At 37.5% G+C, this 26545-nt stretch overlaps 5 protein-coding genes and 1 long non-coding RNA gene across 8 annotated transcripts; 4 read left to right on the top strand and 2 right to left on the bottom strand.

The window, feature by feature from the left end:
- The first annotated feature begins 6717 nt into the window (after positions 1-6717).
- On the top strand, positions 6718-9446 carry LOC113320459 (RNA-binding protein 1-like). Of its 2 annotated transcripts, none has more exons than XM_026568370.1 (7): positions 6718-6903; positions 7250-7371; positions 7460-7703; positions 7814-7875; positions 7955-8036; positions 8945-9056; positions 9150-9446. In XM_026568370.1, exons 1-6 carry the CDS (start codon positions 6813-6815, stop codon positions 9049-9051), a joined length of 708 nt encoding a protein of 235 aa, XP_026424155.1. In that variant the 5' UTR covers positions 6718-6812; the 3' UTR covers positions 9052-9056; positions 9150-9446. The 2 variants fall into 2 exon arrangements, with proteins under 2 accessions (XP_026424155.1, XP_026424156.1); XM_026568371.1 differs by having other exon boundaries at positions 8945-9066.
- A 305-nt stretch (positions 9447-9751) lies between these two features.
- On the bottom strand, positions 9752-10799 carry LOC113321870 (ATP synthase delta chain, chloroplastic-like). The gene has a single exon (XM_026569815.1). The coding sequence runs from the start codon at positions 10654-10656 to the stop codon at positions 9928-9930; it is 729 nt and encodes a 242-aa protein (XP_026425600.1). The 5' UTR covers positions 10657-10799; the 3' UTR covers positions 9752-9927.
- On the top strand, positions 10785-14250 carry LOC113321869 (eukaryotic translation initiation factor-like). Of its 2 annotated transcripts, XM_026569814.1 has the most exons (4): positions 10923-11141; positions 11413-13017; positions 13339-13450; positions 13540-14250. In XM_026569814.1, the coding sequence occupies exons 2-4, from the start codon at positions 12991-12993 to the stop codon at positions 14115-14117; spliced, it is 717 nt and encodes a 238-aa protein (XP_026425599.1). In that variant the 5' UTR covers positions 10923-11141; positions 11413-12990; the 3' UTR covers positions 14118-14250. The 2 variants fall into 2 exon arrangements, with proteins under 2 accessions (XP_026425598.1, XP_026425599.1); XM_026569813.1 differs by lacking the exons at positions 13339-13450; positions 13540-14250 and having other exon boundaries at positions 10785-11141; positions 11413-12995.
- Positions 14251-17912: 3662 nt separating this feature from the next.
- LOC113325082 (RING-H2 finger protein ATL28-like) lies at positions 17913-18352 on the bottom strand. The gene is made up of 2 exons (XM_026573317.1): positions 18052-18352; positions 17913-17941 (listed from the first exon to the last, which is right to left on the bottom strand). Exons 1-2 carry the CDS (start codon positions 18350-18352, stop codon positions 17913-17915), a joined length of 330 nt encoding a protein of 109 aa, XP_026429102.1.
- A 957-nt stretch (positions 18353-19309) lies between these two features.
- On the top strand, positions 19310-21082 carry LOC113325081 (pentatricopeptide repeat-containing protein At1g80270, mitochondrial-like). The gene has a single exon (XM_026573316.1). The coding sequence runs from the start codon at positions 19439-19441 to the stop codon at positions 21080-21082; it is 1644 nt and encodes a 547-aa protein (XP_026429101.1). The 5' UTR covers positions 19310-19438.
- An 871-nt stretch (positions 21083-21953) lies between these two features.
- On the top strand, positions 21954-23550 carry LOC113323756. Its single transcript, XR_003347810.1, has 2 exons — positions 21954-22649; positions 22994-23550. It is a non-coding gene; the product is annotated as an uncharacterized LOC113323756 (long non-coding RNA).
- Positions 23551-26545: the final 2995 nt, after the last annotated feature.

The following is a 26545-nucleotide window of genomic DNA, read 5'->3' as shown; positions in this document are numbered from 1 at the left end:
CTGAAGCGGGAGGATTTTGAAATGAAAATGTTTTGAGGAGAAAATGAAATAATATAATAATACACGGTTACCTTTTTTGTTTTCCAGATCCGAAAATTTTGCCCACTAATTTAGTGGTGAAAAAGATTTGGTAAAAATATCCCAGTAATTGTAGGTATTTTTGAAGATACTACCTCTGTTTCAAAAAAAATAGGCTGGTTTGTGTGCAAATTTACACACAAACCAACCTATTATTTAGAAACGGAGGGAGTAGGGGAAAATTTGGGAAGTCAGATGAGTCGTGGTTAAATTCGTTAACAACGTGTTTATCTTATGAAAAGTGTGTTCAAAAACACCCTACAAAAATGATCGCATCGAAACATGTTCATGAACAATGTTGTTTGAAAATCAGTCATTTGTATATGTATTCTTATTTATTATAAAACAAAATACTAAAATGTTGATATCATTTGACAGTTCTCATTTATAATTATCAGAGTGTTGGGTATAAGTTTGGTTTTAGTTCACTTTATGTTTTTATGATTCTTAAAATCGTTAATCTGGAAATTGATTCCTCATTTAGGTTATAATCCTATTAGCTAGCAGGTTTAGTAATTGGGGTGTCACAAGTTGGTATCAGAGCTCACTATTAGGTCTTACATGGGCAATAACGAAATAGGCAGTGCCAATTAGTGGACGAGATTAATTTAGAATTGAATTGGGTCGTGAGATAAATCTTAATCACTAAAAGCTATCAAGAACTAAAAGATTTATTTGATTGAATGATTCGTTTTCTTTGTTGTGTATATGTATGATGAGGTAAAAAAAATTGTTGGTTAAACCAGTTGAGTTATAGATTAGAAGATGATAGAAAACTGGAAACTAATTAGTCTGAATTAAGAAGACGTAGACAATACGATACTAGAAGAATAGTGATATTAGTATATTTGATAGATCCCGAAAGTCATACAAGAACTTATTGAGTGCCTTAACTTATACGTTGAGTCATCAATTTTTGAGATAGAAAATGAGTGTGAAGAACTTAGACTAATTTATTTATTACTGTTCAAATCAGTGTAGCTGAGACTGATAATTTCGATTGATAGATTACAGATTCATATAGAAACTTTATGATAGAGTACTAGAACCAGTTATCTATTGAAATAGAAATTAGTCTACTGAACCTAAAGTTATAAATTTTAGATTCTAGTTGTAAAAGGCAATCTTGATTTGTGTTTCATTTCTTGTTGCTTAGAATTCAATTAAAAATGAGTCGTATTTTCGCGCGCTGGTGAGTATGAAGGATACTTGCGCTTGGATGAGAGATAGTTTTTCTCTATAAGGTGGAGAGTTTTTTTTTGAAGACCTGAAGGGCGGTTCGATTTTCGAGGACGAAAATGTATAAGGTGGAGAGAATGTAAGGACCCTCAAGTTCGACAACGCTATTAGACTAGTCAAGAGACGGTTTATCCGCTAATGACTCGACTAATTAAATACGAATGTTAATTTGTAGGATTTAATCTAACGATATAGATACGAAACTAGTATCACTCAATAGGTCTCGAATAGTTATGTGAATTAGACTACTCGAACGCGTCATTCGGATATCGGACGAAGAAGACACCATCAGTGAATTGGGAGGGAAAAAATAGGCTTTTTTTATAAGTAAACCGACCTGGGCTGCTCTTATCATTCTGGACGTGTGTCTTATCATTTCCCTTTGGCTTTATCACAAAACCAGATCGAAGAGAATTCACTTTCTCTTATCTTTTTCTTTCTTCTCTTCCCTTCTTCTTCTCCGTGTTCTCGTCATTTGAGTGATTTGAGAGGTAAAAGGGGTGTTTTGGGATCAAGGAGAGCAGTGAAAGATCGAGGGTTAGTTGATGGTGGTAGTATAGGTTGATCGGGTGAAATCAAAACCCAGCAGAAAAGGTAAACAACGAATTTTATTAGGATTCTTAATCTGTTATTGTTTATTTATGAAATTGAGTTTGTTTTGGTGAAATAGTTCATGGGTTTATTATTAACTAAGGTAGAACGGGTTGTATAAGGTTTAATTTTGGTTTCTTTAGGAGTTTTGAGATTCAGTTAGGAGGGTTTAAATGAATTGAAGATGAGGATTAGGGTTTCTGAGTTGGGAATCTACAGATGAAGAAGATGAATTGAAGAGTGGTGATTCGAAGAACAGTTGATGTTATTACAAGCTAGAGTTAGTGACTGAATTGGGTCATTGATTTAGGTTTATATTGATCTACAGGGGTTAGTAAATGTTGGGAATGAAGCAGAAATGAGTTTTAGAAGTAGTATTGGTGTTAACTATATAGAACTGTGTTGGATTGCAGTCTAGTGAGAAGAACTGGTGGTAATTGAAGTGTTTCAAGACTTAGGTGATGATGTTGATGCTACATGGGATGAGATGTGTAGGATGGTGGTTGTGTAATTGTTGATGACGTTTAAGGGATTGTATTAGTGGTGGTACTATTAGCTGAAGTGGAAGGGGGTAATGATATGTAATAGACTGGTTGTGTCAGTGGCGAATTTGAGTGGAAATCCATGAGAGTGTGGTGATGCTGCTGAGATGTGAAGATGGATTGCTAGTATTGTAATGTATTTGATCTGAGCTGAAGTTTTAGGTAAGTGATGGGTTTAATAAAGAACAAGATGAACTGAGAAAGGTTGGTGGTGATGCAATGAGAGCTGTAGTTAGGCTACAGATGTTATACAAAGAAGGACTAATATGAATTTCAATCTAAGTGGTGCATGTCTGGATGTTGGTGTTGTTGTTGAGAGTGGAGTGAATATGTAATGTATGTTATACGAAGTAGTACTGGCAGAGGTGGAGATTCAGGTTGGAGTTGAATGTACAAGGGAACTTTTAGTGAGAAGAGATGTGTTGTGTTTATATGAAGGGTTTCACATGGAGCTGAACCATGGTTCCAGGGTTAGTGGGGAAGTATATGTGTTTGGAGCCGTAATTGCTTAGTCTTGCAAAGGAAATTAGGAAGTATGAATATGAAGAGGAGGTTGGTTGGGAACTGGTATTGCAGGTGTCATGAGTTGAGTTAATGGTGAACAACAATTGTTATAGGTGGGTTGATATTGAATTACGGACGAGAGTGTTATGTATGGGATGTAAGTATTGATGGTGAAATTGATATTGTTGTGGATTGGATGGTGTTAATGGACTTCATTGAGAATCAAGTACGAGGAATGGAGGTTGTAATTTAGTTAAGTTGTTGGGTTGCTTTTAAAGTTAAAAATGCATGTTAGATATAAATCTGTGGTGTGTTGCACCTTGAAGGCACAACAGAGTCTTTTGCCTCTGCAGTGACTCAAGCCAGAATCAGTCATATGTCTAACTGGTTTTGTTTAGCTGACTTAGTCCTTCTGACTGAGCTGAATCGTGTAGACTCACCAAGTTCCCTATCTTGACCTGAGTTGACTCAGTTGACCGATTTGGATAGTTGACCAGTCATCTTGACTTAACCTTGACTAGTTAACCCTGGACTTGACTTGGACTAGACGTTGACTGTTAGTTTGACTCATTTGACTGTTAGTGACCGTTAGTTGACTCTTAAGGACTGGACCTTAGTTTAACGGGCCGGTTTATTGGGCTTGGACTTAGAGCCAGTATCCCCATTGAACATGAATTGGACCCTTATGGTCCGAATTGGCCTTTGGTTCTTTTTACAAAGTTGTACATATTTTTAAGACATATTTGATGGAATATAAAATCAATCTAATTGAATTAGTAAACCTTTAGATGTGGTAAAGATAGATAATGAAAAGGTGTAGAACTATAAATGAGCTTAGATTCATTAGATAGTTCACTTAGCTTATAACTAGTTGTATGAGGTTATGTTATGAGCATTGTGTGAGCCTATTGGCTAAATTCTTAGAGTGTTTATGTGATTAACAGTTAGTTTATATTAACAACGATCGATCCAAAGGATGAACCAGTGGATTGAGGATCTCGAGGTAGGCGAGGCTTGTCATCCAATCAGGTGGGAACTCTGTAACCTTCTTGTAATCATTAAGCTTTCTTTTATCTGCGAGCATGATGAGTCTTTACTATTTGAGTGCATGATAGCGTATATTGTGATGTTCTATTTCCTGTATCTTGAGTATGACGTATATGTTGCATCTATATGTACGGTGTTGCTATGATGTGTTGTGTTGATATGCATTGTGAGATTTCCCTGCGAGGAGTGTCTGTGTTCCCCACGGCTCTTAGGTAAGTTAAGTAAGGCGGTAATTCATTCGCCGACAATATTATATAGTATGGCGGTAATTCATCCGTTTAAATATTATTATAGTAGGGCGATAATTCATCCCTTATAATATTATGCTTATTAATATAGTAGGGCAGTAGCTCATCCGTTTGAATATTACAGTAGTAGGGAGGTAATTCATTTGTTATGATATTATATATACTATTTTATTTGAGGGAAATCACTCGTGTGCATATTATACTTGTTTGTCTAAATTTCTGATCTTGATGGTAATATTCTGAATCATGGTTTATATGAGCCCTCTGTGCGGACGATGTTATTATTATTGATTAGGGTTGCTTTCGCGTCTTCTTCTCCAATGAGTTTGGAGAGGTTAGAGTGACACTTGCTTCGTAATGCATAAATTGTTTTATGATTAGTTTATTTTTGTTTTCTTTCAATTTATATTCTTTTAGAACTGTGAAGTATGTTAGTGATTACCTGAGAGTTACATGTTTTCATTGAGCACCCTTTTGGATGATGTGATCACTCGTTCTCACTTCAGTTTCAGTTACCAGAAAGAATGATGCAATGAAGATACTTGTTTTCGTAGTTTAAAGCATTACCGAACTGTGTTACATTTATGTACCTCGTATATGTGTATTCTTATTTATTATAAAACAACATACTAAAATATTAATATCATTTGACAGTTCTCATTTATAAATGTCAGAGTGTTGGGTATAAGTTTGGTTTTAGTTCACTTTATGTTTTTATGATTCTTAAAAGGGATAATTGGTGTTTAGTACTCATATTTTGACCAACACTAGGCTTTGGTCTAACATTTGTCCAACGTTAGGGCTTGATACTTGGACCAAACGTTGACCCGAATTGACCATGTTAAGTCGTGACGTGTCTAAAATTTCAGTTAATTAATAGGTATTTACAAAAATATGTTTACTTAAGAGATCTAACATGTGTCCTCAACAGATCTAACATGTGGACTGTCAACGTTTGATCTCCACATACTTAAGAGATTTGCGGCTTAGATTTCAGTACCTGTTTCGTTTATTAATCTTTCAAAATTCAGACTAACAGGAAACCCATCTGCATCTCCTTCTTCTTCTTGGAATCCACACACACAGAAACCCCAAATCAATAGTACAATAAAATCCCAACTTTACATCAATATGTGCTCTCATTTCCCAAAATAAAAAAAAAACCCAGCTTTATTCTTCAAGTGATTTAAAATATTCCATCACGACTCAAAACCTGTTTTATTTTCCAATCAACAATTCTACGCTCACCATGACTTACACCAAGGAATTTCTCGAGGAGAATTGTAAGGGTTATCTAGGAATGACTATAGCTTTGTGATGGTTAAATTTTTAGTGGGGCTTATTTTTCCTTTGGGCTAGATCTGAGTAAGGATTTTATTTTTGTTGTTGATGGTGTCTATGGACACATTTCTTCGTTGTTTGGGCGATTTTCTCTTTGTCTTTTGGACGATTTTCTCTTCGCTTTAATAGCGATTTTTTCAAATCTCCATGGTGTTTCTTGACTTGCTATTCTCGATTCATCAAGAACATCAACGATCCTGCTCGGCGTCGCTTTGGATTCGTCTTCAACAAGAGGGAGTTAGAGCACCCAGATTCGTTTAGATCTACAAGATTTTGGGAAAAATACTCCATTTCATTTGGAACATCTCTTATTGAAGAAGATAATTATTTTAAATGGTCGGAGTTGTTTCCAGTTCACACCATCATTCATCACTACTACATTTACAAAAATTGGATGTCTTTACGGTTCATGGCTCTTTCTCTTTGCGATGTACTTGCAATTGGTGTCATCATTTATATTTGGGTTTTGATTATCTTGTATTTTGGTGTGTTTTGATAATCTTGTACGCAATCATGTAATCACCACTTTGGTTTGAATGAATTGAAATGTGATTTTTAAAAAAAAAAAAAAACTAAAATATGCGACGAGGTCTGAATTTTGGCACCATTCAGATTCCAATGTCGATTACATGACCTAAGATACGCAAAATTCCGGAGTGAGCCGAGTGTTATTCCGACCTCGATGGGATTCAAAACACGCTAATCCACATTTACCTAATTTGTGTTTTTGTTTTTCTGATAAAGCCAGACCCTTACCCAAATCCATCCAATTGGACTAGCCCTACTGTCAGACCCAACCCCGCTAAACCCCTCTATACAACTAGTTTAAATACAAACCTCTATGATGGCGATTGATCCGATACCACTTACCAGATTGATCTCTTAAAAAGTTCGGTTTTACCTAGCACAGTCACAGTAAAAAATCCATCGTAAGACATGCCATGAAATGAACGGTTAGATGTGGAAGGACATCAAAATAAGCAGCCCAAAGAAAATCAAAAAAATCCATCATAAGACATGCCATCACACAAAAGATGAACCGTCAGATTTGCATGGACATCAAAGTAAGCAGAACAAAGAAAATTCACGTGCCCTACTTGATCCCATCATCCATAGACACACTTCGGTTTGCCCTAAAAACTGAAACTTTATTTTTTTTCTCTCTCCCCACTCTCTCCTGAGCTTCTTTTTCTTCTTCACTCTGTGATCATCAAATCAATCAATGGCGGAAGGTTACTGGAGATACAATGATGGTAGACAACCTGCACCATTACCACCTTCTCTTTCTGGAAAACGCCCTCGTCCTGATTATGGTAAAAAACCCTATTACCATCTCTCACATTAATTTCTGTATTTCCTACTTGAAATTAGTGTTTTTCATGTAATTGATGTTAGTTTAAGGGTTATTGAGCTTAGTCTAACAAAGGGTCTCGATAAAAATTGGATCTTTATGGATGTAGAAACAATTTTTTTGTGTCCTGGTATAAAATTAGGTTTTTGCTCAGTGTTCTTGAGCTTATTCGAGCTCATACTTGTGTTTTTTGTAGATTGGGGGTTGATGTTTTTGTATATTTTAAGCTTTTATTGTTCATGGAGATTTCTGTATGGATTGATGAATTGGTACAGTTTTCTAATTTTTTATGCTGTGGTGATTTGTAGATATTCCACCTGGTCATGAATTGCCTGGTTACTATCCCCGTGAGGATGAAAGAGGTGGTCGAGTCGCTAGAGATACTGAATCCATTGGCTCAGCTTATGATCGTTACCTGCGCAGTGGAGGAGTAAGTGAAATTACATTACAATAAGAGTGTTTTTTGGATAGTTGGTACGGTATGTATCTTATATTGTATGGTTTTGAATTTCGTTCAGCAAGCTCCGCCCTTTAGTGGTGGAGAATCTGGTAGATCTTTAGGTGGTGGAGGAATGCTCGGTCATCAGGTAGATGATCCACGTATGCTTGGTCTTCGTAGCTTTGATCCAGGCATGGTTCCTCCTAAGAGCAGGGATATGGGACTTCCAAGCATCAAACAAGAGATTCCCCTTCCTCCAGATGCATCCAACACTTTATTTGTGGAAGGGTTGCCTGCAAATTGTACACGACGCGAAGTGTCTCGTATCCTTTATCAGCTTCATGTCTTACTTTGTTTATTGAGAACTTCTTCTCCTGTCGACGTTCTTTTTTCATTTTTTCTTCAGTTGTTAGACCTTCACTTGGGCTTGCAGATATCTTCCGTCCTTTTGTAGGTTTTAAAGAAGTGAGACTTGTGAGCAAGGAATCTCGTCATGTAAGTTAATCCATTATTCTTGCACGTAGTTATTTTTATCTTCCTATTCATGGTCTCAGGCTAATTTTGTTTTTTGCAGTCTGGAGGAGATCCACTTGTCCTGTGTTTTGTTGATTTTATCAATCCTGCGCAGGCAGCAACGGCGTTGGACGCCTTACAAGGTGAACAAAAAAAGCTTACTCTTCTTCTTTCTCCACTTTGTGTGAAAGTTAGCTCCATTTGTATACACAAATTCATTTTACCTTGTCTCCTTGCTACTTCTTATCATGCTACAATAAGCAGTACATATACTGGATTCATGCCTAAATTATTTTATATACCATTTACATTAAACAACCTATTTGCATTATGGCCTATATCACGTCGGCAGTTGTTATTTATAAGAAAAGGGTGCAATTGTGCAAACTTATCCTCTGGTAGATGTGTTTTTCTAAAAGTTGAGGTATAAAGAAGGAAACAGAAAAAACACACAGATAGTGATGATGTTAATACCTTATACTCGTGGAGTCCTTGACCAAGATACATGTTCTAAAAACGTTTTCTCTTCGAATTTGCTGATATATCACGCTGGGTAACCTGAATTGCCCTGTAACTGGAAAACCCTTTTGCACGAGTATGGGGACTGTGTCCTGTGAACACTTAGGTTTATGCAGTGGTCACTGACCACATCATGGTTTGCCTTTGTTTAACAATTTCATTGCCTCTTAATTTCCTACCGGGGTGCCCTCCTTTCCGATTAACTGTCAGTCGCATTCTTTAACGCTGGACCTCATTTTTCGCGATAAGTCACAGAGCAATTCATTTAACGGAGATGTTGTAGTTGTACAAAATTCCTTAATTAGTTGGTCTACCTAAGGACGAGTGACTGATTTTGTTGAGGTAATAAGCAGAGTAGTTTTAGTATTTTAGTCGTATACAGTAGAGGTGCATTGGAATCTTGTTTAAGCAGGTACTTAATTCTGGTGTATAATTGCGCTTATCGAATCAGCATGACTAGATGCATCATAATACACTTCGATTAGAGCGACCTAACACGCGCAAGGTAAAACCACTCGATTCGATTTTGCAGGTTATAAATTCGACGAGCACGACCGTGAATCAGCCATTTTAAGGTTACAATTTGCTCGCTATCCTGGTCCCAGATCAGGTGGTGGGTCTCGTGGTGGCAGGCGTTGATTAGAGTGAGTTTGCGTACGTTCGATCCTTTTCTGGTTTACTACAGTGCGGAGTGAAGAGTGACGCTGTAACCATTAAATGCCGTATTTTTTCTGTAGGGCCGAGTCTCAGGGTGAGGAGCGAATGGTAGATTTTTTGCGCTGCCTGTCCTTCTCGCTAGAATGCTGCATATATAGGAACTAGAGACGCTAGTTCAGGCCTTATCTGTTTATGGAGTTTGTTAGAATTTGTTATGTGCTAATGTTGTCTCTAGATGGACCTATATAAGTATGTGAAGGTTGTTGTTATCTGCATATCGTTTACAATCTGTATCATCAAATTCTGTTTCATGTCGTTCAGTAGAACGCAATAGCTTTATTTAGTGCCGCTTAATCCTTCTGGCCTTTCTTGACTTCTCCGTTCACTGGTCTCCATGTCCGCTGTAGTTATAATTTGGCCAGTTTCAATCTGATAGTGAAGTGTTCTGGCCAGAGAAATGTAATATGTTTTCTGTTGCATAGGTCTTGGTTGTTACTCCATCTGTTTCATTAAAAGTGATACTTTCACTTTTTCCAATGTGGCCTATTTTTAGGCAAAAGCGAAAAAGTGAAAGTATCACTTTTACTGAAACAAGACAATTGATACTTACACTTTTCCGATCTGGCCTATTTTTAGGCAAAAATTAAAAAGTGAAAAGTATCATTTTTACTGAAAACGGAGGTAGTATATGAATCTTTATTTTGATAAGAAAAAGAGACCACTTTAGCAACAAAAAGCTGCTAGAATTCATAACACAAATTGTTCACACCTATTTTACATTCACTAAAAGCCCACAAAATACAAAGAAAGAATGCAAGAACAACCGGAATTAAAGTCACACCACACAGACTGATGAATTTACAGTGCAAACGATGGCGAGTTTCCTGTAATGAAATGCCTTACCTTTACCATCATAGCCCCAGTGACATTTTGCACTCTTTTAGCAATTCCAAACAATTGATCTTCAGACATCTTCTCAGCAGATGAAACCAAAACCACCTGATTTCCAATCAACTCATCATAAATCCTTTCAAACTCCTCCAAAACTTCATTTACCATCCAGACTTTATTCTTCTTCACCAACATCTTCACCACCATGACCACATGTTTCTGAAACTTTCCCTTCACCGCTATTTCCTTAACCACCTCACCTTTAATCTTGTCATCCATCAATGGATCCAGCAACATCATCCGAACATCTTTGTACTGAAGATATCTCTTGAATCTCCTTACATCTTTTTCAACTACATCCAGCGTGTTGTCGCAACGGGATATATCGAGCAACGCAGCAGCATACCCAGTACTTGCGTTCTCGTGAACAACTTCTTTGGTGACCTGTTTTGGTTTATTGATTGGTGATGATGAGGTTTGGGTTGTATGGTTAAAAGATGAAGAAGTGATGAAATTGGTGTTGCTGCGAAACGGAGAGCTGTGTCTGCTAGATTTTGACCCTGGTTTATTTGAAAGGTGAAATTGTTGAGTTGTTGTTTGAATAGGCTTGAATTGGTAATGAAGTTCTCGAGGTGTTGCTGAAGAATAACCAGGGATTTGAAGGTTTGTGCTGACAGAAGAAGATAAGGTATCCATTGATATGATGCTGCAAGGAGAGACCACCGCGCGCGGCTGCGTTTCTCCTCCTCTTCCTTCTCAAGGATGGTAGCTCCAAATCTCTGTTACTAATTCGAGTTTGATGGAAGAAAAAAAGATAAGGAGTATGAAGATTTCTATCCACAGACAGGAAGTTTTCTATGTCATTTGTTAAAGTCAAACAAGTTACACCAGCCATGAAGTTTCATTGGTTGGATATTTACACCCAAGTCAACATTTACTTTGACTTTCTTTTGTGGGTAAAATTTGCAGATTGTAGGAAGAGTTTAGAGGTATATTCTTGGGTGGGAATAATCTTTTTTTTTTTTGGGTACCTAACTTTCTTGTTACTTCATTTGGAGTGGCAGTTTCATAAGAAAGGCATTTCAGCTCTCACAATCAATCTTCATTCCATCTATAGTGATATTCTTCAACCTTCCAGTCCACCCCTTTCAATTATGGCAGACAACAGTTCGTTCCCAACGGTATGTTTTTCAGTTCAGTACTCTTCGTTCTTTATCTTTCTTCTGTCTAAAACACTTCAATCTCAACCTTAATCAGTTATTTCTGTTTATTATAGTTCAAACTCAAAACGTTGAAATATGTAAAGAATTCGTTGTGCATTTCACCATTACGGGACTTGTGATAAAAGTAGAAGAGTACTAAAAAGAGAGAGAGTAGAGTACCTTGATGTTTTTATGTTGACTGCCTCCTTTTCTCTTCCCAAATGACAACTTATTAGTTTTTTTTTAATAGGTAGGAGAAGTACCTGTTTCACCTCCTTGTCTTATGAAGGCCAAGGTTTCATGGATGTCCACAGTGAGGGGTAATCTTTCACACGAAGAACGTATATTGAGAAGGGTTAGAGGTATATTGAACAAGCTGACAGTGGAGAAGTACACAATTTTGAGAACCCAACTCATTGATTCAGGGATCACAACCCTGCACATTTTACAAGGCGCTGTGTCTCTGATATTGAACAAGGCTTTTGCGGAACCAATGTTTTGTCCTCTGTACGCTTTTCTATGTCATGAACTGTCATGCAGCTGGCTCTTGGATCCTCCAGATGGGCTCCCATCATTTTGTTCGGATAAGCGTTTGGGTAAAGAAATCACATTTAAGCGTATCCTTGTGAATAAATGCCAGAAAGCGTTTGAGCTTGAAAATATGAAGGTAGCAGAGACCAGGCAGCAGATTGTGACAGGGGTCTCTTCAGATGATAGATACAAAGAGAGAAGACGAAATCTTGGGGACATACAATTTATTTGTGAGCTCTTGAAGCAAAAAATTTCAATTCTGCCAGTTTTTATTGTACATAGGATCCTTGGGCAGTTGTTGGATCCAAATGATGCCGAGGTGAATGTCGAGGCAGTGTGTTTGTTACTGAGTACAGTTGGTAAGGAGCTGGATGAGTGGTGCACCTGGGTATCAAAGAGGAAAGAGCTTTCGAATGAGTCCCCAAATGAGTATCACAGGTGGCATGAAACTTACTTCGGTTGGCTAAAAGACGTGCTGGCAACACATCCCCAAATGGAAACACGGTTGAAGTTCATGATTCGCAATCTTCTGGATCTCCGGGCAAACAAATGGGTCGATCTGAGACATAATAACGTCAAAGATAAGACAATTCCTGAATTAATCAGTGCTTCAGAGGAAAGTGCAAGTAGTACCATAAATACGAGGAATCGTAGGGCAGTACAATTTCATCCCAAGAACCAACCTGACCCCCACAGTTGGTGATGCAATGATGACGTGGAGTTTCCTTACCAGTGGCAGCTATCTATGTGTGCGTGTGTGTTTGTTTGGATTCCTTTTTTATTACAATGATCTTGTAGAAAGTCTACTTGTATATATTAGTGGTGGTGGTGGTTGTGCACATCTTTTTCAATATCGAGCAGCGCAGTACTGCTTGCATTCTTGTGAATGACTTCTTCAGTGGCGTGTTTGGCTTCTTGATTGGGTGAGGTTTGGGGTGTTGGATTAAAAGATGAAGAAGTAGTGAAGTTGGTGTTGTGGCTTTGACAAGGAGAGCTGTGTTGACCTTGGTTTATTGGAAATGTTAGGACTTGGAGGAAGTTGTAACCAGGGATTTGGAGGCCTATTACACCAGCCATGATGTTTCACTGATGGGGTTTTATGCATTTCCCTGTGACTTGGATACTTACACCCAAGTTATTCCTTACTTTTGAGTTTTCTTTTCTTTTCCCAGATGGTACCTACCTTTCTTGTCATCACTTTACTTTGTAATGAGAAACATTTTCAACTCTCACTTTTATTCTTCATTATATCTTCGGTGATCTTCTTCATCCTCCCAATCCACCACCCCCTTCGGTTATGGCAGACACCAGTTCTACCCCAGAGGTACGTTTTCCAGTTCAGCACTCTTTCTTTATCTTTATCTTTGTTCTGATTGTTTGTTTTTCTCTGAAACATCAAATTTCAGATTTAATCAGTTGTTTGTGTTTATTATAGCTCAAACTCAAAACATTGAAATTTATTTCATTATGTGTTTCACCTTTGCTAGACTTATAGGGAGTTGTGTAGAGTACCTTTAAGGGTTCTTGATCCATGAGTTAATGACACTGTTAAAGATTCCTGTGTGACACTCTACTTCGATGTTTTTATTTTGAGTGCCTCTTTTTTTCTTTTCCAAAATGGCAACTTATTTCTTTGTCTTTGTAGGTGGGAGAAGGATCTGCTCTTCCTCCTTGTCTTATGAAGGCTGAGGTTTCATGGATGTCCACCGTGAGGGGTAATCTGTCCTATGAAGAACGTATATTGAGAAGAGTTAGAGGTATACTAAACAAACTGACAGTGAAGAAATACACACTTCTGAGAAACCAACTTATTGATTAGGGGATCAAAACCCTGCACATCTTACAGGTGTTGCATGTCTGATATTTCACAAGGCTTTGGCGGAGCCAATGTTTTGTCCTCTCTACGCTTTTCTATGTCATGAACTGTCACTTCCTCCACATGGGCTCCCATCATTTCCTTTTGAGTGCGGGTGGCAAGAAATCACATTCGAGCGTCTCTTCGTGAGTAGATGCCAGGAAGCCTTTGAAAGTGAGAACAGGAAGTTAGCAGAAACCAGGCAGCAGATTGTGACAGGGGTCTCTTCAGATGTTAGATATAAAGAGAGAAGACGAAATCTTGGAGACCTGCAATTTATTTGTGAGCTCATGAAGCAAATTAGTTATCCAATTCTGCAGATATCTCTTGCACATCAAATTCTTTATCAGTTATTGGATCCGAATGATGTCGAGGTGAATGTTGAGGCAATATGCTTTTTTTTAAACACAGTTGGTAAGGAGGTGGACGAGTTATCCAGCAAGGCACGTACTAACAACGATGTTCACTTTAAGTCGTCTGGAAGACGTGCTGACAACACATCCCCAGTTGGAAACACGGCTAAAGTTCATGATTCACAATCTTATGGATGTGAAGATGACTTGGCTTAAACTATATCAAATGATAAACTAACATGTGAAGGGTATAATCGTCATGCAACTTAAACATAACATGTCTCATAAATAATACGTAAGAATTCGACAAATTTTATATATTTGGAAAGCTTTTTGAAAGACCTACACAACGAGCGTAAATACAACTATCAAATTTTCATTTCATGAAATTTTTTATTCTTTAAATAATTTTTAAAATTTTCTTCATATTTTATAGTGTGCAGACAATATGCACACTAATTTTATGTGCAGGAAATATACATACTGATTTTTGTACATAAATTTTTAATTTTTCTTCATATTTTATAGTGTGCAGGCAATATGCACACTGATTTTTGTAAATTGTCTTTATATTTTGTAGTGTGCAGGTAATATGCACACTGATTTTATGTGCATGCAATATATGCACACCGATTATTTTGTTAATCCTACTTCTCTAGGACCACTGGAATAATTTGCAAATTTTATTAAATAACCTTGGGGCCAAAAGAGTAATACCCATAATTTCCAGGGTCATAAGAATAAATTTCTCTATATTCAACTTTCTTCTTTTTTTCTCTTTCAGCCGACAACACAACCGTCTAAACTTTAACCCTAATATAAAGTTAGTTGGCTGTAAGAAGAACCTCTCCAAGTGCAAAACATTCACACATCAGAAAAGAGGCAGCAATTACTTTATATTTTTCCTTTGCCCCGTTCTTTTCTCCCATTTATTTTCTTATACTTTTAGCTTCCTCCTAATGGAGTCTGAGATGATACAAGTTTAGGAAAAGTTGGAGTGCACGTCGATAACTGAAAGACTTAAAGCTTTGATAAAACCAGAACTGTCATCAGAAGATTTTCTACAAGGTGCATCTCAGTTCAAGTTTAGTTTTTTGGGTAAGGTTTACTCTACAAAAGTTTATACAGTAGGTGAACTAGAAAATGAACTTAGAAAGTTATGGCCAAAAAGTAAAGATATCTTTATCGAAAAGCAGGATAATGACCGTTATCTAATCAATTTCCATACTCAAGATGAATATGATGTCGTCTTCAAGTTTAAACCATGGTTTCTAGAAGGAGATTTACTATTCTGGCCGCGTCTTTATAACATGCAACCAGGTTTTGCTAATCCAACTATTGTCAAAGGAATCGCTGAAGCAATGGGGGAAGTTAGAGATTTAGATCCTCCAGATTGTATTGTACCAAAAGGAAATGTGCAAAAGGTTCTAGTTTTAATAGATGTTAGAGATCCTCTCCGTAGGGGGTTTTGGATGAAAAATGCAGTTGGAGAAGAAGTTTGGATTCGAATGTTCTATGAAAAGCAACCATTTAACTTATGTGTTTACTGTTATACTATTGATCATAATGAACTTGAACATGAGACAATAACAACTTATCTCCTTCAACAACAAAGGGGTTACCTTTCATCCACTTCAATCCTGGATCCACCTTCATGGAAAAATCAAGATATGAGAAGATTTACAAAATTATCCATATTCACCGGTAGATGAAAACCTGATTTATATTCAAGCTAATATTTCTCAACAGTTAGATTGAAAACTTAGCTTGTCACACACACTTGGGTAGACATTTACTGGGTTTGTGAAAACCATGCCCAAACGTGTACGTGTATGTTGGTTCAACATAGTAACCCAAAAGGTTAACCATATCAGCATTTCATATTAACCATGTTCTTCTTCAACATAACTAGTTCAATTGACTCAAATGAACTAGTTAAAGAGTTTTTCAATTGCTATGAGATCTTATGTAACTACACAAGACACAATTGAAACAAAAATGATTCGATTCGATTGAATCGGCTCATGAACTTTATAGCCACGGTTTGCATAAAACATTCCTTAGTAATTTAAGTTTCATGTTCAGAGCACATCTTTAGATCATAACCACTTAAGCTCAAAAACAAGTTCGCGGACTTAAGACAACTGGTGGAGTTTTCCAAACTCAGTAGAAAATCTAGGCAAGGAGACTTTCGCCAGTTCGCGGACTTACACAGAAACGAGTTTTTGGAAAATCCCAGCAGAAATTCTCGGTACAAGAACTTCCATCAGTTCGCGGATTGAGTTCGCGGACTGGGTTTGCAGACTTGGCAAAGCCAATTCCTCCGATTTCTCTCAATTAACAAAGTTCGAAAACTTCGGATTAAGGAATACATGGTTATGTAATCTAAACTCTCATTCCAATCATTGAGACATTCTCAGAGGACGTTATATAGCCGTTATTCACAAACCGTTTCGCGTCAAAGTAATTGAAACTTTTCATGACTTTCGTCACTAGGTGAAGATAAACTTGATCAAAGCGAAACGCTTTACCAACACATGATTTCGAGATATAGATAGGCGAGATATACTCGGCTCGAAATATCAAATGTGTATGATCCAGTCTATATAGCATACGAATTTTGTCTCACAAGAAGTAAGAGATAGAAGATATAGACTTTTGAGTGATAGGTAAGTTCAAGTCTCCACATACCTTTTTGTTGATGAAGTTTCACGGTTCCTTGAGTAGATCTTCGTCGTTGTATGATGAATCGCCATGAAGTCCTTGAGCTCAACTACACTTTTCTATCCTAGTCCAAGACTTAGCTATGTAGGCTAGAAATCAAGACTCATAGTTTTGATCACTAACATTGACAAACATACTTGAGATAGCAACACATGCGAGGTCGACCGAGCTATGCTCTAACAAATTCCAACTTTTATTAGTCAAATTATTTACCATGACTCCGTAGGTACTATATACCCGAGTCAGTTTGTAACTTAATCATTTTCTTTAATAAATTACAAATCAGAAAGACTATCTTCTGATAAGAAATTAATCGGAAGCCTAGCAACAAGCTGATCTCCTGCACCTTTTTGAATAACTACACCTAACCTATGAAAAAGAATTTCTCCGACTCGAACATTGGCATCATGGCTAGCAATATAGTTGCGCAAGCATTTCAGAAAGTCTATAATACCATCACCCAACTCACCTAAGGTGGTAAAAGCAAGTGTCCCAAAACCATAACCATGAGACGTGCACTTTTCTAAATATTTAGCATTTTTGCGAGTAACAACATTCTTAATGGAAAGGCCTGAGGAAAAAGTACGAACTCCACCACCAGTAAAAGGCGAAACACCAGTCACGTCCATGCACACATCACGTCCATTCTCCAAGTTATGCACAAGTATGTCAGCCGGTCTCAAAGCAGTGCCATTATTCGCAAGTATTCCCAAGTCAACTTCCTTTCTAGCTGGCACACCAGCACGGTAACACATGTCAACAATAATATCCCTCGCCAAATCATGTTTGAATTTAAGCCCAACTTCATCCGCACAATGCAGAGCATGATCACCAAAAACATCCATATCTCTTTTGCAAAAGGGACAAGTGTCATCTACTTCGAAGAGATGGATCCCTAACATGTATCGGAGAATTGCACTGAACTTGCTAGCTCCAATATGTTGATTAAGCCCATCAATTAGAATCGCCATCAGAAAATCCCAGGCATGTTTTGGTTTGTTGCAGTGCCATATAACAGAATCACACTCCGTCAAATCATAGCTGATGAGTATGTTTTCCTTCACTGCGTCAAAATAAGTAATTGCCAAGGAGTTCATAGAATGGGTGGCAAAATTACTAGAGCAAAGAGGAGAAATAATAGCACACACTGAGTTGAAGGAAAAAGAAAAAAAATGGATGGTAGATTAAAATTTTGAATGAGCGGCAAAGTTATCATATTTTAATAAAATGGATGCTTCACAAAAAAAAGAAAAATAAAAAAGAGCAAAATAAATTAAAATTTTGTATTTACAAAAGCTCAACACCAAATTCTTTAGCTATCAAACATAAAAAACAGAAAACAGAATTTAAACCATGTTGGCTACAACCGCGGATATGAGGTCAGTCCGGCAAAGAGGACAGGTAGTTTTCGAAATAAACCAAGTACCAACACAACGAGGATGGTAGAAATGCTTGCATGGCAATAATGTCAGCTTATCTCCACCCCTAAACTCGATTAAACAGATGGCACACTCTTTCTTTTCTGTTCCTGCTGCTGTATGATGATTCTTCTTCTGAGAATCCGAGTAGACCAATACTGGGAACATTTGTAGCGCAACAGCTGATTGATTTAGTCCTTGGGCGGTGGCCGCAGCAACAGCAACATCATTATTACGTCTATCAAGGTAGCATTGGACTTTGAAGATGAAAAACAAAAGTAGCAAACATGCCAAGGATAAACCCAACATAGTCTCGACGGGCAAAACAAAGTCGTGTATAGTAATTTTGTTGTCTGCAGGTGCACGACCATCAGTATCGCTTTGTGCACAATTGTATGGTGGTGTTAATAGGACTAGGATGAGTACTAAGTTGATACTCTTTGTGAACATCATGATGATGATTTTCTTCCTATGATTATCTTCTTTAGGCAAATTGAATGAGAGTTCATGCTTAACAGATCAAGCAAAGATGGAGATGGAGATGGAGATGGAGATGCGTTACTGAGAGTTTCAGTTTTATCGGTTAGGAATTTGCATTAGCAAAAAAGAGTCCGGTTAGGAAAGGAGAATTTCTTTTAGTATGTAAAACAAAGTCGTGCAATTTTGGTTTGATAGGAACTCGGAAATTTTATTTTAACTACTGGATACTAAGCGAGAGCATTAGGGTCAGAATTAGAGGGGCTTGGTTACTGTTGTCAGCCCAGGTAAATAATTTGTGCCCGTTACGTGGATATAACTTAGAAAAGCTTTCAAAATATGGATTTTTTCTTAAAATTCAGATCTGTATTTTAAAAAACGCGAAAATTTAAAGGATTTCACGGCCAAACGAAAGTTTTGAATAATTCTGCGCTCACCAAGAAGCAGCACAAATTTTACTTGTAAAACTTGTTTGTAAAAATCATGGTGTTAAGTTGGTTGTGCATGCTTTTTTGTTCGGATTTGAGTCAGGATTTGAATCTGCCTCTAGTAGAACTGAGTTAGATGTCAGATTCTAATGTCTGATCTGATTCAACTAATATATCTTATCTGACTCAGAGTTACTTGGATCATGTACAAAATCACATATACCACCCATGAGAAGCTAGAACTGTGATGTCTGATTGGAGATCTGATCCGGCTCACATATCTGATCCGACTCGGAGTAGGACACATATTTTTGGGTTGAAATAAGTAAACTCCATTCTATTCTCTCATTTTTGAGCTTCGTTCTGCTGGGGAAGAGGAAGGATTCTAACAAAATTTCTAGGGTTTAAGGTTTTTGAAATTTCCCAATCATCATCGATTCATCATGCTTTAATCCAATTCCAGATCTATCATTCCACAATCATCACCATCATGTTTACTCTCCGTAGAGCTTCAAATCATTTTAGAACCAGACTACATTGTTTAAGAGCAGCAGCTCCTCCCCAAACATATCAATCGAAATCAAACATTCTTCATCAAATTTCACAAAATCAACCAATTAATCTTCATCAGACCCAACCACATCATCGAAATTTCTTCACATCACAATCAGATGCAAAGAGTAACGGGGAAGAACAACAACGACAACAAGAAGATGAAGGTGAAAATCTGGAAGATGGGATCGATGAGCTCGGTGATTCTTCTACTAAGGAAGAAGATGCAGTACCCAAGGCTGAGGAAAAGGAGGAGGTAAGAACTGTTCCATTCAGTCTATTTAATGTAGTAGCCAGTGCACCTTCAAGGGATGTTTATGCAGCACTTGATAAGTCTATGGAAGAAATTAAGGAAGTGGAGCATGTTAAGATCAGGGAAGTGTTACATAATCTTAGGAAATGCAAAATGTATGAATTTGCATATCAATTATCAAACTGGTTAGAATCAAAACACTTGTTTATCTGTGAAGAGGAGAAAGATTATGCGACTCGCCTCGATTTGATTGCTAAGAGACGCGGAATGGCATTGGCTGAGAAGTATATGAACAATTCGATTCCGGAGACGTGTAAGGGGGAGACGGTGTATGGGACTATGTTGTGTAATTATGTTAGTGTTGGTGATGTGAAGAATGCTGAACAAGTGTTTGAGAAAATGAGGGAGTTGGGGTTTCCGGTGAGTGGTTTTGTTTGTCAACAGATGATATTGTTGTATAAGAAATTTGATAAGAGAAAGATAAAGAGTGTATTGTTGTTAATGGAGGAAAATGATGTGAAGCCGACTCGGTTCACTTACCTGCTGTTGATTGATTTGAAAGGGGAGGCTAATGATATAGCAGGGATGGAAGAGTTGGTTGAAGCCCTGAAGAGTGATGGTTTGGAGTTAGATAACTATATCCGTGCCGTTTTGGCTAGACACTATATTGGTGCAGGGTTCGGTGAGAAGGCAGGGGAGATTTTGAAGGAGATGGAAGGGGAAGGTTTGGAGGTAAATCATGGTGCGTGTAAGAATTTACTTCCTCTTTATGCGGCTCTTGGTAAGGCCGATGAGGTTGGAAGGATATGGAAGGTTTGTGAAGCAGACGGTCGTGCTCATGACTGCTTGGCTGCCATCAGTGCTTTTGGCAAAGTGGGAAGAGTAGAAAAGGCAGAAGAAATATTTGAAAAAAGGATCAAGTCAGGGAGGAATATCTCATCGAAGGTTTATACAGCTCTCATGGATGTTTATGTAGACCATAAGCTACTTGCAAAAGGTGAAGATTTGGTAAAAAGAATGGCAAGTTCTGGTTGTCCTATAAATCGGTTTCTTTGGGACTCTCTTGTGAAGCTCTACATAGATGCTGGGGAGGTTGAAAAAGCGGATGCAGTTTTGCAGAAGGCTCTGCAGCAATGGGATAAACGAAAGAAGCCACCATTGTATAAGTCTTTCCATGTGATAATGGATCAATATTCAAGAAGAGGTGATATTCATAACACTGAGAAGATCTTTCACCATTTAAAGCAATCGGGTTATGTGAGTAAAATTTGGGATTACCAATCTCTTCTCCAGGCTTATATAAAAGCCAAAGTCCGGCTTATGGGTTAAGAGAGAGGATGGATGGCTGTATAATTTAAACCCGACACAACTTTGTTGCTGGACAATTGGCACAGGTCGACCCTTTCAAATACGGGCAATATCTGATTTTCGATTGATAGAGAGCATCCTAATAGTAAAAAAATCAACAATCCATTTGCATAAAGGCCTTTTAATCTTTTAATTTCTCTTTAAGTATATTTCGGAATTTATTTTTAAATTTAGTTTTATCCTTTCTTATTCATTTACATCAATTGCTAAAACGTATACAATTAGCTAACTAGATTGCCCCTATCTCAAAGGCTTATTCAGATAACACGCACACCAGGCAGACCACAAAGAAGAAAAAAATATTTTGGCTCTCGCGAGACCAGTAGAATACACTAAACTTGTCGTCATGTTTGCTCATCCTCCTCTAAACCCACCTTCTGAACCCTCTGGTGCTCTAAAGCTTTTATTTGTAATTGTAGACAACCTTCTGTATGCTATTAGCTGCAAGGATGGAAAAGTAAAAATAGATGGATTTTTAATGACTACTTGGTGTTTCTTTTCAGCATCAGCAACATGGGATTAATCCTATAGCTACCTATGTGCTTCTGAGTTTTTGCTCACAATGAATAACTTTAGTTTCATACCTTACAAAGTTTTAGTTCAGTATGTTTTCTTTTTCCTTTTTTTTTTTTTTTTGTGGTTGTTTGATTCTGTGAATTCCAAACCTAAGCTGCCTTTCTTTTCGTACGTCAAAGTTTGATTTCAGATCGTTTCAGAGTTTTAGATACTCAGAAGCATAAAGGCTGCAGTTTTCACTCTGGGACTTGCCAATCTGTTGAATCAAATGACAATCCTGAGCACTTTCGTTTATTGCTAGTTTGGTGATCTTATATCCTTATAGCGACACTATTAAATCCTTATGTCACTTTGTTTGTTGTCAGACTACAGTGGTAGAAAGCCTACTTGTATATATTGTGGTTGTGGTAGGTTGTGCACATCTTTTTTAACTGCATATGTTGTTGCAACATGATATATCAAGCAGGGCAGCAGCATACCCACTACTTGCATTCTTGTGAACGACTTCTTTTATGGCATGTTTGATAGGGTGAGGTTTGGGGTGTGGGTTTAAAATTATAAAGAAGTAATGGTGTCGGTATTTTAAAGGAGAGCTGTGTCTGTTAGATTTCGACCTTGATTTATTGGAAATGTAAGAACTTGGAGGAAGTTTTGTTGCTGTTGTTGCTTGAATTTGTACTGAAGTTCATGAGGTGTTGCTGAAGAATAACCAAGGATTTAGAGGCCTGTTACACCAGCCATGATGTTTCACTGTCCGGGATTTCACTATGACTTGGATATTTACACCAAAGTCATCACATACTTGGGCTTTTCTATTCTTTTCCCAGACAGCATTTAAAGATTCTAGTTTCCTAGATGGTACCCAACTTTCTTATCACTTTATTTTGAGTGGCAATATAATAAGAAGAACATTTCAACTTTTACTATTAATCTTCATTATATCTTCAGTGATCTTCTTCATCCTCCCAATCCACCCCTTTTAGTTATGGCAGACAACAGTTCTGTCCCAGAGGTAAGTTTTTCAGTTCAACACTTTTTCTTTATCTTTGTCATTGTTTGATTTTTCTCTTAAACAATAAATCTCAAACTCAATCAGTTGTTTCTATTTATTATAGTGCAAACTCAAAAATTGAAATATGTAAAGACTTGCAAGGAATAGTGTAAAATACCTTTATGGGTTCATTATCCATGAGTTAGAGACACTGCTAAAAATCTTGTTTGACACTCTGCTTGTGATAGAAGTAGGTAGAACTATAGTTAAAAAGAAGGAGAGATTAAAGTACCTTGATGTTTTGTTTTTTTTTGACTGCCTCCTTTTCTCTTCCCAATTGACAACATATTTCATCTTCTTTATAGGTAGGAGAAGGACCTGCTCTTCCTCCATGTCTTATGAAGGCCGAGGTCTCATGGATGTCCACCGTGAGGGGTAATCTGTCATAGGAAGAACGTATATTGAGAAGAGTTAGAGGTATAGTAAACAAACTGACAGTGGAGAAATACACACGGCTGAAGTTCATGATCTGCGATCTTCTGGATCTTCGGGAAAACAAATGGGTCGGTCCTCAGAGCCATAAGGTCAAAGATAAGACGATTGCTGAATTAATCATTGCTTCACAGGCAGAGCTTCTTTCCAGCCTGCATCTAAGTGCAAGTATTACCACGAGTACGAGGAATCGTCGGGCAGTACAACTCCGTCACATGAATCGACATCACCCCGACTGCTGGTAAAGCAATGTTGATTCGGAATGAAAACTTGCAGTTGGCGATTAATCAACCTTGTACAGCTATCTATGTGTTTGTGTTTGTTTGGGACCTTTACGATGAACAATTTTTGCATTGTGATGATCTGGTAGAATGCCCACTTGTATATATTACTGGTTGTGAAGATGCAATATCCGAAGTTATTATCATTATCCGCCGGAGGTATTACTCGCATAGTTCATTGTAACTTTCACAGGTATATGTCCGCCGGAGGTATTACTCGCAGTCCGCCGGAGGTCGGCACATACCGAGAAGGCTCATTTTAGCCCCCAGTTAAAATAATATTTGGGTGGAAATAAGTCCCCGTTTGATCTCTCATTTTGAACTTGTACCGGGGAAAACTGAGAGGCTCTAAAATAAACAAAATTTCTAGGGTTTAAGGTTTTTTCATTTTCCCCAAATTATCATCGATTCATCATGCTTAAATTCAATTCCATCTCTGGGATTTGATCATCACCATCATGTTTGCACTTCTTAGAGCTTCAAATCCTCTCAGATCCAGAGTACATTACAGTTGCTAAGGCTGAGGAGGAAGAGGTAAGAACTGTTCCTTTCGATCTATTTAGTGTTGTAGCCAGCTGTGGACCTCCAAAGAAAGTTTCTGCAGCACTTGATAAGTTCATGGAAGAAATTAAGGCATTAGAGCATGTTAAGATCAGGGAAGTGTTACATAATCTTAGGAAATGCAAAATGTATGGATTTGCATATGAATTATTAAACTGGTTAGAGTTGAAACAAATGTTTGTTTGCCAAGAGGAGAGTAATTATGTGGCTCGGCTTGGTTCGATTGCGAAAAGACGCGGAATCGCATTGGCTGAGAAGTATGTGAAGGCGATTCCAGAGACGTATAGGGGGGTAAAGGTGTATGAAACTCTCTTGAGTAATTATGTTACTGTTGGTAATGTGAAGAAAGCTGAACAAGTCACTACAAGAAAACTTGGTTTGAGCAACCAAAATCTTAGCAAGAGCCCAAAATTTTGGTCGCTTTAACAGTCAAGCAACCAAAATTCCGACTACCATAAGTTTTAGCGGTTGCTAACTTGTTACCGCTACTTCTTAGCTACCAAATAATGTTTTTGGTTGTTCAAGTACTTTTTCCAAGTTCTGTATAGCGAGTGCCATAGTAGGTTAGTAGCTATTTACGTCAAGCGACCACAGACTAGCAAGTCAAAATAAATTTTGGTCGGTCAAACCTGTCTCAGCAACCAAGTTTAGAATCACCAAATCAGAAGAGATCACGAGCATGTAGCTAGCTTATCTCATTGGTTGGACAGTTTACTAATCATCCTGCATAAGGGTTCGAAAAAAACAATGAATTTAATCCAATAGATATACACCCAATCGTAATTCAAATTCTCCCCTAAACAATTGTTTGTGTCAAGTTACACTTGATCCAACTTACAGCTGAATTCAATCGACACTTATGTTCAAAATCTGAGAAACACTAATAAAAACTCAAAATTCACACTAGTACAAGTCATTTATTCTATCACTCAACACACTGCCAGATTTGTGTAGATAATGACTTGCTTGCAAGCATTATTGCTTCTCCCCACTTTCTTCTCCTCCAACAGCTTTTTGTAGCTCCGTTTGAAACTGCTCATATTAATGCAAAACAGAACGACAAGGGTCATTACGCATACATCAAGTTAAAATATGAAAACACAACAGATAACAAAAGCAGAAATAAGAACTTGGAGAGAGTGACACACCTCAAGTTGGTCGGAAGGCTTTTTTTAAGCTCTCGCTGCAATTGAATTACTTCTGATTCAGGTCCAGACCTTTAAGCAGAAATGAATACTAGTTATGCCTTGTGAGTATATACAGATTATGCAAGATGGTGACTATAACAAGATTCGTAAAATGGGTATGCGCATATACTAGTGACAAGCAAGGTGCTGAGAAGACCGCAGGTTTTGCCAATCAAGAAAGAAAATAAAAAGAAAAAGAAATGTCAGTCTGCAGAAATGATCTAGCAGAACCAATCTTCCAACTTTTGTAAAGACCCGACATTAGATTCATGGTTTACGGCAACTAGGTGAATACAGAACACTTATGATTGAACTCCTTGTCTTGTTAAATAGGTTGTATTTTAAAGATGAATCAATATGAGTATTTACCATGAACTGAAGTTACACATGTTCTTATGAGTTCCCTGTTAGTCGCCAAATTGATATTCCTGAATAACTAACCAAACAATCATTATGCAAGGTTAAAAGAGATATGCATGACTTACTTCTTTGATGGCTTGATTTGTTTTTCAGGTGTTGCATTCGTGTTTGTAAACTCTGAAATGAAGGACCTTTTATCTGCAGAATTATAAGAAAACAGTGACTACTTATGATGGACAAACTATGATAAAAAAAAAACATAGAGGGGAATTGCCTAAGTAAATGTCAAGATAGGTGTAAAATTATCATGGCTATTTCTTCGAATGGCACCGGTCACATCAGCTTACATAGTACATGTACAAAGAAAGGACAAAATGATATCCCTATATAAGAATTTGTACAATTCAATTGTATACTCTGAAGCACTCTAAATGGACATTTGTACACAGCTCAAAGGTAGGACTTACATGGATATTGACTGAGATGAACCTAGCAGGTAATGCATGTGTAACTCAAACCCGTAAAACAGAAGTTTTCTTACCGTTCCAATGGAGGGCTTCTCCTTGCTATCCTCTGTTAGAAGTAACCCACCAGCAGTTTCCTTCTCGGCCTCCTCAACCTGAACACGATCATGTGTAAGAACCACTATTAAATAGGCAATCACTCAAATATGTAATCACAAATTATCCTACAACCAAAATAATGCAACGAGTAACAACCCCAACCTAAAATATTGCCTGCTTAGGTAAAAGAAACCATGTTCACATGAACCCAATACTACTATGGTGCATCATAGTGCAAGGTCCAACCCTCCCCTGTAAAATTTACGTGCAATTGTTTTTCCAATTTATTACTCTCCCAAGCCATTCTTTACTTATATCGACACCTTAAATTTCTCTAGATTTATGAAGAATCTGACTATGTAAAGTGGGAACAGACGTTAATTAACACGCGTTCGCTCAGGGGCTTAAAATCCTTGACATCTTCGGTCTCGATAATACCAACAATGCCATCGTCATTCAATAAAAGATGGCTT

This window comes from Papaver somniferum, chromosome 11, assembly GCF_003573695.1.
Source record: "Papaver somniferum cultivar HN1 chromosome 11, ASM357369v1, whole genome shotgun sequence".
Taxonomy (NCBI): domain Eukaryota; kingdom Viridiplantae; phylum Streptophyta; class Magnoliopsida; order Ranunculales; family Papaveraceae; genus Papaver; species Papaver somniferum.
This window is presented reverse-complemented; position numbering and strand designations above follow the sequence as displayed.